The 12,596-nt window shown below is 46.5% G+C and overlaps 1 protein-coding gene across 1 annotated transcript in view; it reads right to left on the bottom strand.

Annotated features, from left to right (window-relative positions):
• The window catches only part of LOC118217990 (attractin-like protein 1), a 189,302-nt gene that overhangs the window by 93,713 nt on the left and 82,993 nt on the right, over positions 1-12,596 (bottom strand). The window contains exon 26 of the mRNA XM_035400276.1: positions 600-661. Coding sequence (XP_035256167.1) covers positions 600-661 — 62 coding nt within the window. The remainder of the gene's footprint in view (positions 1-599; positions 662-12,596) is intronic.

Below are 12,596 nucleotides of genomic sequence, written 5' to 3'. Positions count from 1 at the left end.
AATAGATAAGTGGTACATTTTGGGAATAATTACTAACTCTAGTACTGCACTCTAGTGCTGCTGCTGCTGCTGCTACTACTACTACTAATAAAAATAATAATAATAATAATGGGAAGAAGAAGAGGAAGATCTTGAGAATAAACTGTATTTCATATGCATACTAATTCCTCCCACACACACATAGTTTAATATGTACTCATTGCATTGTGTGTATTATCTAATACCAAGTTTACAGCATATTTCCACAGGGAAAAATGTATCACAAGACAGGGTTCGACCTACAATGCAATTACTCAAAAATTGATTATGCAGTGAACGAAATGGGACTGAGCATACCCATTTGTGAGAATAACCAGTAAGGGATTAGACAAAGACACAAAGGACTTCCCTGTAGCCAATCACACAGCAACCCCTGAGGTGAGTTGGTGCGCATGAACATCACACCACCTGGACAGGAAGGCAAGGGTGCAGGCCAGCTGCAATTCCCACCCCCCCCTCCCCATTTTCTTAGGGCAACAAAAGGCCTGCCTCTTTTAATACACTTAGAAATAACCTGAATGGCGAAAATCATCAGATCTGTTTTCTGACAGTGAACTCACCTGAAAAAGGTCACAAAGAACTGCACCAGGTCCATGATGCTGTTGTGCTGGGAGAAGGCGATCTGTGAAAGGAAAGGAGAAAGGGGGCCTCAGTGGGAAATCCAAACGCATTACATACTTGAAAGGCATAAAAATGGGCAAAAAAACAAAAGCAAAACAAAAAGCAGAGAGGAAAGAGACTGTTCCCCTCCATTTTCCATTAACGTTTACTCCACAGCACAAACATCATTCTTCTGCTTCAACCGTACCCACAAATTCACTTCACAACAAAATATTTCAGTTTTCAAAGACAGCTTTTTTTTGAGGTTCTTGACAAACCAATGATGCGAAAAGTAAACACCCTGCCAGTGTCTCGGTTCAGGAATTGGCAGACCAAGTCTCTTGAGTTTAAAGATTCTGCAGTATTAAAACATGCTACCTGGCTCCCTTTTTTGTGTTCAGATGGGAACATCTTTTATTGGTCACAGCACAGGGTCATGCTGAAACCTGTATGAGACCCGGTATCACACCAGCGTCACCCTCCCCCCATCCCACCACCCTGATTGTAAGACTGTCAGCTCCAGGGCAGGGCAAAGTGAAAAACGTTGTCACCTGAATCACAGAAAGAACTGTCCGCCACCAATTAAGAAAGTCTGGTGGTTAAAATCTTGAGTAAGAAAGCCATTATGGTTGTTTACCATCGTTATGAAATAGGATTTGCCCCAGTTAAGCAAACAAAAAAGAGAAAGAGAAACACAATTGTCAGAAACAGATTTTGTACACACAGGTAAGGGTTTTTTTTGTTTTATTGGAGGGATAGGTCTTCTGAGACAGTATCTGAAAACTCCTCATCCCTCCTGTTTGTGAGGAAGGCAGAGGCCCCGGGGCCTCTGGTGTTCTCTTCCAGGTCATGACCAGGAAGCAGTCAGAGCTCGGGGAAAGGCCTCAGAGCTCGCATCTGCCCTTATAAGGGTTGAACGACACAACGGGGGTGGTCCTGAGCAGCACATAGCCATGAGGAGGGAGAGAGAGAAGCAGAGAGAACGAGAGAACGAGAGAGAGAGAGAGAGAGAGAGAGAGACTTGGCGGCACTGAGGAGAGGCTATGCTCCCACTGCAGTCAACAACAAACTTCCTCACCCAATGCGATATAAAGAAATTACAAAACACCCAAACTTCTAAACCATGTCTTAGACCCAACTATGACAGATCCTCCTTGAAAAGGAGAGGTACGCTGAAAATCTCCCTGCGCAATATAATACTGTATGTAGAAATGTACCACAGGCAGAGGAACAGCAATGACCCCTAACCCCAGTCAGTTATGCACAAACGCGCACACACACACACACTCCCCCAAACACCACAAATCAACCATTTTTGCAGTAACACCCACACCCACATCTATTAAAAGGAAAACCACATCCACATGCCCATTCACCTACACTCACTGCAGGACAGCAGAAAAGCAGCCAGTTAATGGCTGAAGTCACAGGACTATATCCCATGATCCTCAAGGGGAAAGCCCTAACACAATCACAACACACGTACACAAATACACAAACCAAACTACTAGCTGCTACTACTAGCTATTCCTATAAGTAATCTTACACGCATATTATATTTTTTTGGATATATCCTCCTCCTCTCCATATGGTTTATTAGAGGATGATAGTGGCCATAAACCTAGCCTCCACGTTAAGCAATTAAAACACTTTTGCCAATGAAATGGTACTAATGACCAGATGTTCCCCCAAAACTGTATTTGCTCATTGCCTGGATGGGGTCCCTAGTTGCATTTTTTGATGAATAAATATTGAAGCTACTTTTTTCATGTGATGAAAGTTGGGGGAGAGACGAATCCCCCTCCTTCTGAGGCAAAAGTAATGAAAAGTTTCACTAAATCTATAACCCAGGACCCTGCTCAGAATAAACCAGTATGAAAGGTGTATAATCTTTTTCAGACTAAATGCATTATACAGCGACAGTACCATTAAACTTCTTTCCACGTTTTTCTTTCTCAGCGAACAGCTTTTATCAGCTTTTGTCCGATTGTTCAGCTTTGATTTGTTTGCTTAACAGACAGTTACCCAGGGCAACTTACCACAACAGTTACTGCAGATCTTACACATCCTGTAACCTGTTTATATGACTCTGAAGATAACAGGCAGGCAGTGCCAGGGTAGACCAGCAGTGCTTCACCACAGATATTCTATCCATGAACAGATGTCCATCTCTGCTCTCCATCATGCATGTCTACATACACATCTGGGACACCGTAGCTGGCAAGAAGAGGTCATGATGCACCCCTTGGCTATGTGTAGGTTATGAATAGTCTGAATGGGGACGCAGCATAACTTTCACAACACACAGAGCAAACTTCCAGCTTTGACAACAGCAGGCAGAACTTCGGAGTTTAGCACACCTGGCGCAGTATCTGTTCCGCATTACAGCACCTACGGTTTAGCTCCAGATGGAGACGTCCCACTCACATAGGTGAGATAAGTCAGCTTTCTCCATATCACTGCGGCTTTACAAGCAACACTATATATTTTTATTTATTTTTTATTTTTTAAGGAGTGATGTCAGGCACGTAAAGGCATCACTGACTCCCGCATGGGGACAGCTTCTCGACGCGTCGAAACTTGACGCAGCAGGGCCCTTTCAAACACGGATCCAAAGCACCTCCCCTACCGGAGCTAAACTTTCTTCCTTCAGGTAATCCTTTGCAGAGGGCCTCGTCTCCAAAGTAAAGATGTTCAGAATAATTGGATTATAGCGCGCGCATAATTGATTTCCCAGCATTCCCTTCGCAGCCTCCAGCACAGCTCAACCTATTAGCGGAACCTATATTTATATTTCCACATAAAAGGGGAAGCGTATCGGCCTGTAGTCTCGCTGTACGTGTTCCAACTACACACGCTTCTCAAGGTCTCTCTGAAGTTCATAAAAACAAAAACCTGTCCACACTTATATAAAAAATAAATAAATAAATAAATAAAACTTTAAAAAGTTCTTTGTTCAAAAACAGAAAGCTGGTCTAGGCCCGGAGAGAATAAATGCTTAAGAAGCAGGGGGATCTCGGCGGGGGCCGGCGCAGGGATCGTATTGCGATCTGGAGAGGGAAGAGCTGGCTGCGCGGTGCGCTTTCCCGTCACTGTCGCTGCAGCGGGCGCGGATCGATAGCGCAGACAGCGCAGCCGGCCAGCGCCCGCAGCCTGAGAGCACCGATGCAGTCGCCCGCACGCGTGCATGCGCAAGTAAGAGCCTCCCAGTTTGGTCACTTTGCCATAAAGACGTCTTCCATCACAAAAGGTTTCCATTTATTTTTTTGTTTTTTGAAAACTCAGCATTCTCTCTCCCCCCCCATGACTCTGCGTAGCTTTGCACAAATTCCAGGCCAGTTTCTCGAGTCCATTAAGGGTACTCTGACAGAAAATAAAAGCAGCACAAACTGCAAGCACCATGATTTCCTCTGTTTTTTTAAGGAAACCTTTAAAGCGTGAGTTATGAGCAGAGGATAGCGCAGCTCCTACATCCCACACTTACCGGCCTCCTGTACGGCAGTAAGGTGAACTGGGTCAGCGTGGACACTGCAACAACCACCAGGGGGCAGAGGAGAGTACACCTGGACTACACAACACAATGCGTATACCAAAACTGTACTCCCACATTACAACTCTGCTACACCACAGTACGCTTATACCCAAACTGCACTTTCACACTACACCACAGCACACTTACACCCACACTACACCTCTACTACACCACAGCACACTTACACCCACACTGCACGCCCACACCAGACCTCTACTACACCACTACTAATCCCCCACACACTTATGGCCACTGTGCTCCAACGCTCTACCATGTATTTGGCGTAGAACACTCAGGCCATAGAAACAGCACCATAAATAATAGCTGCTGGTTACATGGGTATGTAAACTGAGAAACAGGCTGTGGTAAGAAAAAGAACATGTGCGTGACAGCTGTTTTTGCTCATTTGCATGAATTTGCATATTCATGAGGGACCACAAGAAAACAGAATGCCAACAACAGGCCAAGCTTAGAGGGCAACCCCCTAGCCCAGACCCCTCCTACCACCACACTTACACACAGACTACACAAACGTCACACGTTCACTCACGCACACACACAGACGCTACTTTTTTGACACACGCATTAACACACTCACACAAGCGCTCTAGCATACAGACACTTGCACAAACGCATATGAACACACCCACACACTTTAAGAACCTGACACAAGTAAAACATTCAGTGAGCAGAAAGCCCAAGCAGCAGAGTGAGACGTCGGGCTGGGAAGGTTCCGGAGGTTTCAGAAACCCCCACTTCAGTACGACGGCCCAGCCTGTGCATAAACTGGCCAGGCACTTTTCCATCTTCAGTACTGGAGCTCAACAACAGGAACGTCTCTCCTGCTACCTACCCTGCATCTGACAGACTCCAGAAATCCCACAGGTACCAAGTAATATTTGCTGCTTTTATGATGTGGCAGCACAGTTTTCTCTGAGCTGGAGAACATGTCCTCTACCTTTAAAAGCAGGAGAGCATTTGAGGACAAGGCCTTGGGGGAAAGCAGATTTTTTTTTATTCTAAGAACAATCTGTAACATTCACATTTTTATGTGATAACAGGTAAATATAGGCGCTCATATAAAGGGAACACAACCTAAGACTCGCTTTCTGAGTTTGAGCTCGCTGGCGCGGCCTACCAGCGGAATCCTTTCCCTAGCTTCCACAATTCCACAGTGGAGAGCTATTTTGGTGATCTGTTTGCTCTGAAAGTGAACAGAAATCCTAACAGACGCATTTTAAGACTCAATCAATCAGAAATACACCGACAGCAATGCTGCTTGGACAGAGTCACATCTAGCAAGACTGCCTTTCATTCAGCATCATTTTCTTTTTCAGTGAAGGATTTGCAGTGACTGCCCTGTTCTACTACCCATAGGCCTAATGCTTATGAGCCATCACGTTTTAAAACATGAACATTCATGGAAGTTGTGCTTAACTCCATAAGTATTGATGATTAAGATGATTTTTTGCACATTTTTTGGAACAAAGAATTCTCTGACCTCCCAACTTCCCCAGCAATACTTTTCAATGATAAGCATTTGTAAATTAAACAGTATTATTATATTTTTTAAATATATAATTATTTATAATTTTTATTGGTTACTACTAGCACCAAACCAATGTTAATTAATACCTCGTTTCACAATATATGAATAAATAAAGTGATGGGCCTGCATAGCACTGCACAGTACACCCCCCCCCCCCGCCCACACACACACAAACAATTCCTAATCTCTGAACTCAGAGAGTAAATCTCTGAGCCTCAAAGTGATTTCTCGCCACTTCCCAGAATCCACCATTACCACTTTATTGGAAACATTTATCTCCAGACAAGATTTTGCCATGCTGAATTTCCATTAATACGTCCAGAAATAGGAAGCTCCTCATTAATATTTGCATCCTGATCAGCATTTGGGAATGGACTGCCTGCTGTTTTTCCTCTATGCTATTCTGGTGGACGTCAGCGTGCTGAGTACAGGTGCATCATGGGACACCATGTAAGGATATGCGGAGGAGTGAAAACTGAGGCAGGCAGTGATTAAGGGCACATTAGTCACACTCCAGGGCAATTTAAATGATTAACCTGCAATTCCACAAATGGAAAAGTTGAAGCACGCGCATGCACGCACATGCACACACACACACACACACTCTCTCTCTCTCTCTCAAGCAATGTCTATGAACTGCCTCTCCATTTACTGGGGTCATTCTAGAGGATTCTCAGGTTTTGTAGTCTGTTATAGGACAGATCTGATGGCTCCCCCCAATACTAAAACCATAACTGAACAGAAGCCACCACAGACGAGTGCACGGCTCCCAAATTGGGTTCCTCAAGCACCGCCCCAACCCCACACCCCACCCCACCCCCTCGTTGTGCGAGCACTTAGCCCCCCTCTCCTGTTACCGGCAGGAGGGAAGAGATCCGTTCCGATAGGCCGGTCATTAGACAGGAGCGTACCATATTTGATGTTTCACATTACCTTTTGTTCAATAAAAAATGTTTTGTCACTGGAGCGCATAAATATGAGTGAATGCTGAAACGCAGGACGCCGAGCATGTCGCCAATTAAATTACAAGAGACGTTTGATTTAATGATGTCCGCTGCCTGGATAAATAAGTGCCTCCGAGCCGCTGAATCTAATAAAGCAGGATTACTGCACACTGACAGAGCCAGGGAGCTGCACACTCCTTCCACATAAAGCCCTTTAATACGCAGAAATCTGTCTCAGGTGCAAGACAGGAACAGGGAAGGTGTGTCCAGGAGAAGATTACTCCCGGTGCTGGTGCTAATGTTCTGGGTGTGAGAGGGTGCAGGGAGGGGCGGCAGAGAGTGAACCCCACTCTGTTCACACACACACGCGCGCGCGCACACACACACACAAATATGCGCGTACGCACAAATACGCACGCACACAGACACACACACATGCATGTGCATGCGCGTGCACACACACAAATGCATGTGCACATATACACGCACGCACACTTATAGTACAGACAGGCGTGCACGCACGCACACCCACGAACACACATGTACATGTGCACACACATAAATATATAAGAGACAGGTGCGAAAGCATACACACACACTTCACCTGCCATCTGCAACTTCCTGAAGAGCAGAGGGGGGGGGCGGACCACTTACAGAATGCAGGGATATCGACCTGCAGAAGTCTGGAGCCAATTTCACACAGAAAGCTGCATCTCTCACAAAGCGCCTAATGTGTCTTAATAAAGCACTAAAAGGGAGAGGCGCAGAGGACCAAATAAAGAGAGAAGAGAAGGAAGGCCAGCACTTAGCCAAGAGGAAGGGTCTGTCCATGTGTGTCATAAGACATTTTTAAATAAGAACATAAAAACTTCAGAATGACGATGACAAGGACAGCCCACTTATCCTCAGCAGCCTCACCAGAACCACTCCAAAAACTCATCAGCTTTCAGAAGAATAAAGAGAGCAAACTTATGAGAAAACCAACTGAGGTCGGAGGTGGATATCAGCACTACTGCCTGGATATTAATGCATTTGACTAAATGTAATAAGTTTTATCAAGGGAGGCCAGGTTTGGTTGTACAACTGAAATGAACTGAACTTCAAGAGCAGCCTTATTAAAAGTGGAAAAAAAAAATCTTTTTACATTATTTTATTTCTTTATCAACTTCTTTGTATTTGTTTTTCTTCCACTGTCCGCCATGCCCCAAGCAGTCGTCCTCGAACCGCCGGGCTAACCTTACTCTGCGGAGAGGGAAAAGGCCAGGGTGCGCAAGGTCAGGACGTCGGGCTGGATCTAAATCTGTTCCACAAGGACAAGCAATTACAGCTCGCCATGTTTCCCTTCGACCGGGGTCTCTCGCCGGTGTGATGTCATCAGGCTTACGGCAGGACACCGGGGGGGCGGAGGGGCAGCTGTCGTTCAGGGGTGTCACTCCCCACGAGCAATCCGCCAACATGGACCCGGACAGCAGTGTTCAGCGCGTTCAGCGCTTAGGCAATTAAAAAGTGAGCAGAGAAGGAGGGGACAGAGCAGAGCGGAGACCTTCCCTCTCAGCGTTCCTGTTCAAACCGTACTCCTCTGCGTAGCCTCCCGCTCTCCCTCAGAGTCCATCAGACTGAGAGATCACCGCACTGAGAGATCATCGCACTGAGAGACCCAGTTTGTTAGAGCGCATTACCGCATCGCAGAGCTTTCAGCTGTGCTCACGTTTCACTTCTGTTCAAACGCGCAAAAATAACAACAGAGATCTGTGTGGTTTGCGATGTCAAAAACCCAGTGGAGTAAATTGGGCTTTGTGAAGGCTAATAGTTACCACCTCTGCTTTCAAAGTCGGTGTTGGAGAAAACAACTGACTGCATTAGTCACAAATAAAAAACCAGACACCAAGGGCAAGCGAATCAGCACATTTCGCCTCTCTCACTGTTGTGATTTCAGGGTGACAGACATTGCTGTGTCGGTAACTGGAGGGGCCCCGGTCTCAGCAAGTCCAAAATCACCTGACCTCTAGCATCACCAAGGAAACCAGGAGGAGCACATGATCAGCTAACCTCTATCATTGCCAAAGGTAACCCGGATGAGCACTAAACAGCTAACCACTAATATCACCATGGCAATCAAGGGGAGCACTTGATTAACTGACATCTTACATCACCATGGTAACAATGAGGAGCAGTGGATTAGCTGACCTCTTCCATCCCCAGGATAACCAGAAGTTCACTAGATAATGTCCTCAATGACCTTCATGGATTAATTATTCCACCAATCCTCAGGACTGCAATCTTAACTAACTTCATACTTTCAGGAAATTATAATCTGGGCACGCAAACACTCCACAGGGGATCAAGCTAGCCATCAAGACATCTGCGCAGAGGCTGTGAAACTGCTCTTCAGGATGTCTCTAACAACCATCCCCAATTAACTCAAGCACTGTAGAATTAGAGCCTGGCAACCACTAAAACAAGAACCCACCCACTTAAATCAAGTGTATTTCCTTTCTCTCTTTGTGCGCGTGGATGCGTCTGCATGTCCGTATGAAACCGCCTCTGTCAGAGGTACAGGAGAGCTGCGGTTAAGGAGGCAGGAGCGGAGCTGTGATGATGAATACGCCCAGACTCCTCACCCAGACGATAATCTCCTGTCTGCTACGCGCGCGCAGTGCACCTCAGGGCGGGCGCGAGCCTCTCAGCTTCAAGGCTGCGAGGGGCCAGGTCTCATCCATCTATCTGCGCTTACATCTCCGGCCCCTCCTGAAGTGGACCGATTGTCTTTTTAAAGAAAAAAAAGGAGGCATGGCATTTTTCCTGGAGTTCACGGTCTCGGGCAGAGCCTTTCCACAGCGCATTACTCACAACGCAGTGAGGAGGCGGGGGATTTCACCACCAGCTATCCGAGACTGATGAGGCCAATGAGATCTCTACAGTTATTAAGAAGCTCTCCCTGATTAACAAGCGCCTTGTACTGCAGCACACTGGTTTAAAGAGCGAGCAGGCCATGTTTCCCCACAGAAAACAAGGATTAAAGATCTCACAGTGGGCAGTAAAGTGGTTACTCAAGTGTCTGCTTCTGGGGAGAAATTTACAGGAACTTCACACAACAGGGAACGAATAGTCTGATATCTTTACTTCACACAAAGCTTCACGAGGCTCATGAAATCACGGACTGAAATTCTGATTATCATAATCATCATCATCATCATCACTGTTACCTTGTCTACACAAGGTCAAAAACAACAAAAGACCAGCCAGCTCAGTGCCACTGATATCTGGTGTACTGTATGTGTCTGTGGGAAGCGACACTTACCATAGAAATTAAAATCTCACATTTCCTCCATCTATATGCAGCTCAGTAACAGGACAGTATCTGGGAATTCTGACATTTCTGATCAATACATAGGACACTTTTAAAAAAACAGTTCTGGAAATATGCTTGCTGTACCCAAGGTTTTCCATTTTTGTAACCCCCAAACCCGGTAAAAAGATGCCATCTGGACCGAAAGAATAAATGGGAGAACACATTGCATACATTTTGCCTGTACTAAAAAACGCAAGCAAAGGAAGGAAGCTCCATTAGAGTCTGAGTGTGTGAGCGACAGAGCTTCATTAAAGCCTGGGTGTGTGAGAGATAAAGCTCCGTTAAAAACCAAGAGTGTGAGTGATGAAGCCTTGTTAAGGTCTGAGTGTGTGAGCAACAGAGCTTCATTAGAGTCTGAGAGCGGGAGCGACAGAGCTTCATTAGTCTGAGAGCGGGAGCGACAGAGCTTCATTAGAGTCTGAGAGCGGGAGCGACAGAGCTTCATTAGAGTCTGAGAGCGGGAGCGACAGAGCTTCATTAGAGTCTGAGAGCGGGAGCGACAGAGCTTCATTAGAGTCTGAGAGTGGGAGCGACAGAGCTTCATTAGAGTCTGAGAGCGGGAGCGACAGAGCTTCATTAGAGTCTGAGAGCGGGAGCGACAGAGCTTCATTAGAGTCTGAGAGCGGGAGCGACAGAGCTTCATTAGAGTCTGAGAGCGGAGCGACAGAGCTTCATTAGAGTCTGAGAGCGGGAGCGACAGAGCTTCATTAGAGTCTGAGAGCGGGAGCGACAGAGCTTCATTAGAGTCTGAGAGCGGGAGCGACAGAGCTTCATTAGAGTCTGAGAGCGGGAGCGACAGAGCTTCATTAGAGTCTGAGAGCGGGAGCGACAGAGCTTCATTAGAGTCTGAGAGTGGGAGCGACAGAGCTTCATTAGAGTCTGAGAGCGGGAGCGACAGAGCTTCATTAGAGTCAGAGCGGGAGCGACAGAGCTTCATTAGAGTCTGAGAGCGGGAGCGACAGAGCTTCATTAGAGTCTGAGAGCGGGAGCGACAGAGCTTCATTAGAGTCTGAGAGCGGGAGCGACAGAGCTTCATTAGAGTCTGAGAGCGGGAGCGACAGAGCTTCATTAGAGTCTGAGAGCGGGAGCGACAGAGCTTCATTAGAGTCTGAGAGCGGGAGCGACAGAGCTTCATTAGAGTCTGAGAGCGGGAGCGACAGAGCTTCATTAGAGTCTGAGAACGGGAGCGACAGAGCTTCATTAGAGTCTGAGAGCGGGAGCGACAGAGCTTCATTAGAGTCTGAGAGCGGGAGCGACAGAGCTTCATTAGAGTCTGAGAGCGGGAGCGACAGAGCTTCATTAGAGTCTGAGAGCGGGAGCGACAGAGCTTCATTAGAGTCTGAGAGCGGGAGCGACAGAGCTTCATTAGAGTCTGAGAGCGGAGCGACAGAGCTTCATTAGAGTCTGAGAGCGGAGCGACAGAGCTTCATTAGAGTCTGAGAGGGGAGCGACAGAGCTTCATTAGAGTCTGAGAGCGGGAGCGACAGAGCTTCATTAGAGTCTGAGAGCGGGAGCGACAGAGCTTCATTAGAGTCTGAGAGCGGGAGCGACAGAGCTTCATTAGAGTCTGAGAGCGGGAGCGACAGAGCTTCATAAGAGTCTGAGAGCGGGAGCGACAGAGCTTCATTAGAGTCTGAGAGCGGGAGCGACAGAGCTTCATTAGAGTCTGAGAGCGGGAGCGACAGAGCTTCATTAGAGTCTGAGAGCGGGAGCGACAGAGCTTCATTAGAGTCTGAGAGCGGGAGCGACAGAGCTTCATTAGAGTCTGAGAGCGGGAGCGACAGAGCTTCATTAGAGTCTGAGAGCGGGAGCGACAGAGCTTCATTAGAGTCTGAGAGCGGAGCGACAGAGCTTCATTAGAGTCTGAGAGCGGAGCGACAGAGCTTCATTAGAGTCTGAGAGTCACTGTTAATGTCTGAGTGCGTGAGCGATGGTTTATCCCGCATGGCCCCCAGTAGCACTGGATGTTGAAGTGGTTCAGCCCTGTTGCGTCTGTGAGAAATGAGAGCGCGCACATGATGGGGTCCCTCTGTTGGCTGGGGCGAGCCCGTTTCAAAAGCACGCTTCCCCAAACAAACGCTGCAGCACCCATCAGTGACAGGCATCTATTCAAGCACTCCAGTTTGAATTAAACAGAAATGGGTTTTTTTTGGTCACACCCTCCACCTCTCCTCATCACAACGCACGTCTATCAGCTCAATATATTACTACTTGATGCCAGTTTAATTTTATGGATCATAAGATTAAACCATGAATATGTTATATGACTGATACAGTTTTAAAGCCGTGCTATTTAAATTATCGATAGACAGACACTAAAAACTCATGGATCGTTAAATATGATTTTTCTGTGTAAAGTACATTTCATAAAGGTTTGCTCTGTGTTGTATTAAGCCTTAACGGAATAAGTAGAAATTATTTTCAGAAATTCTACTATTCTAACTCTTTATGAGATGCATGTTACATAAGTCCTTCGCAGCAGATGATTAAAAACACAATTGTGCGAGCTACAGTCGATCGGGGATAATCCATCAACACAGAATTTTGTTTTTAACTTCAATTAAAGGAATAACAACACTC

The sequence above is a fragment of the Anguilla anguilla genome, chromosome 18 (assembly GCF_013347855.1).
Source record: "Anguilla anguilla isolate fAngAng1 chromosome 18, fAngAng1.pri, whole genome shotgun sequence".
Lineage (NCBI taxonomy): Eukaryota > Metazoa > Chordata > Actinopteri > Anguilliformes > Anguillidae > Anguilla > Anguilla anguilla.
The sequence above is the reverse complement of the archived record's forward strand: the minus strand, read 5'-3'. Positions and strand labels throughout refer to the sequence as shown.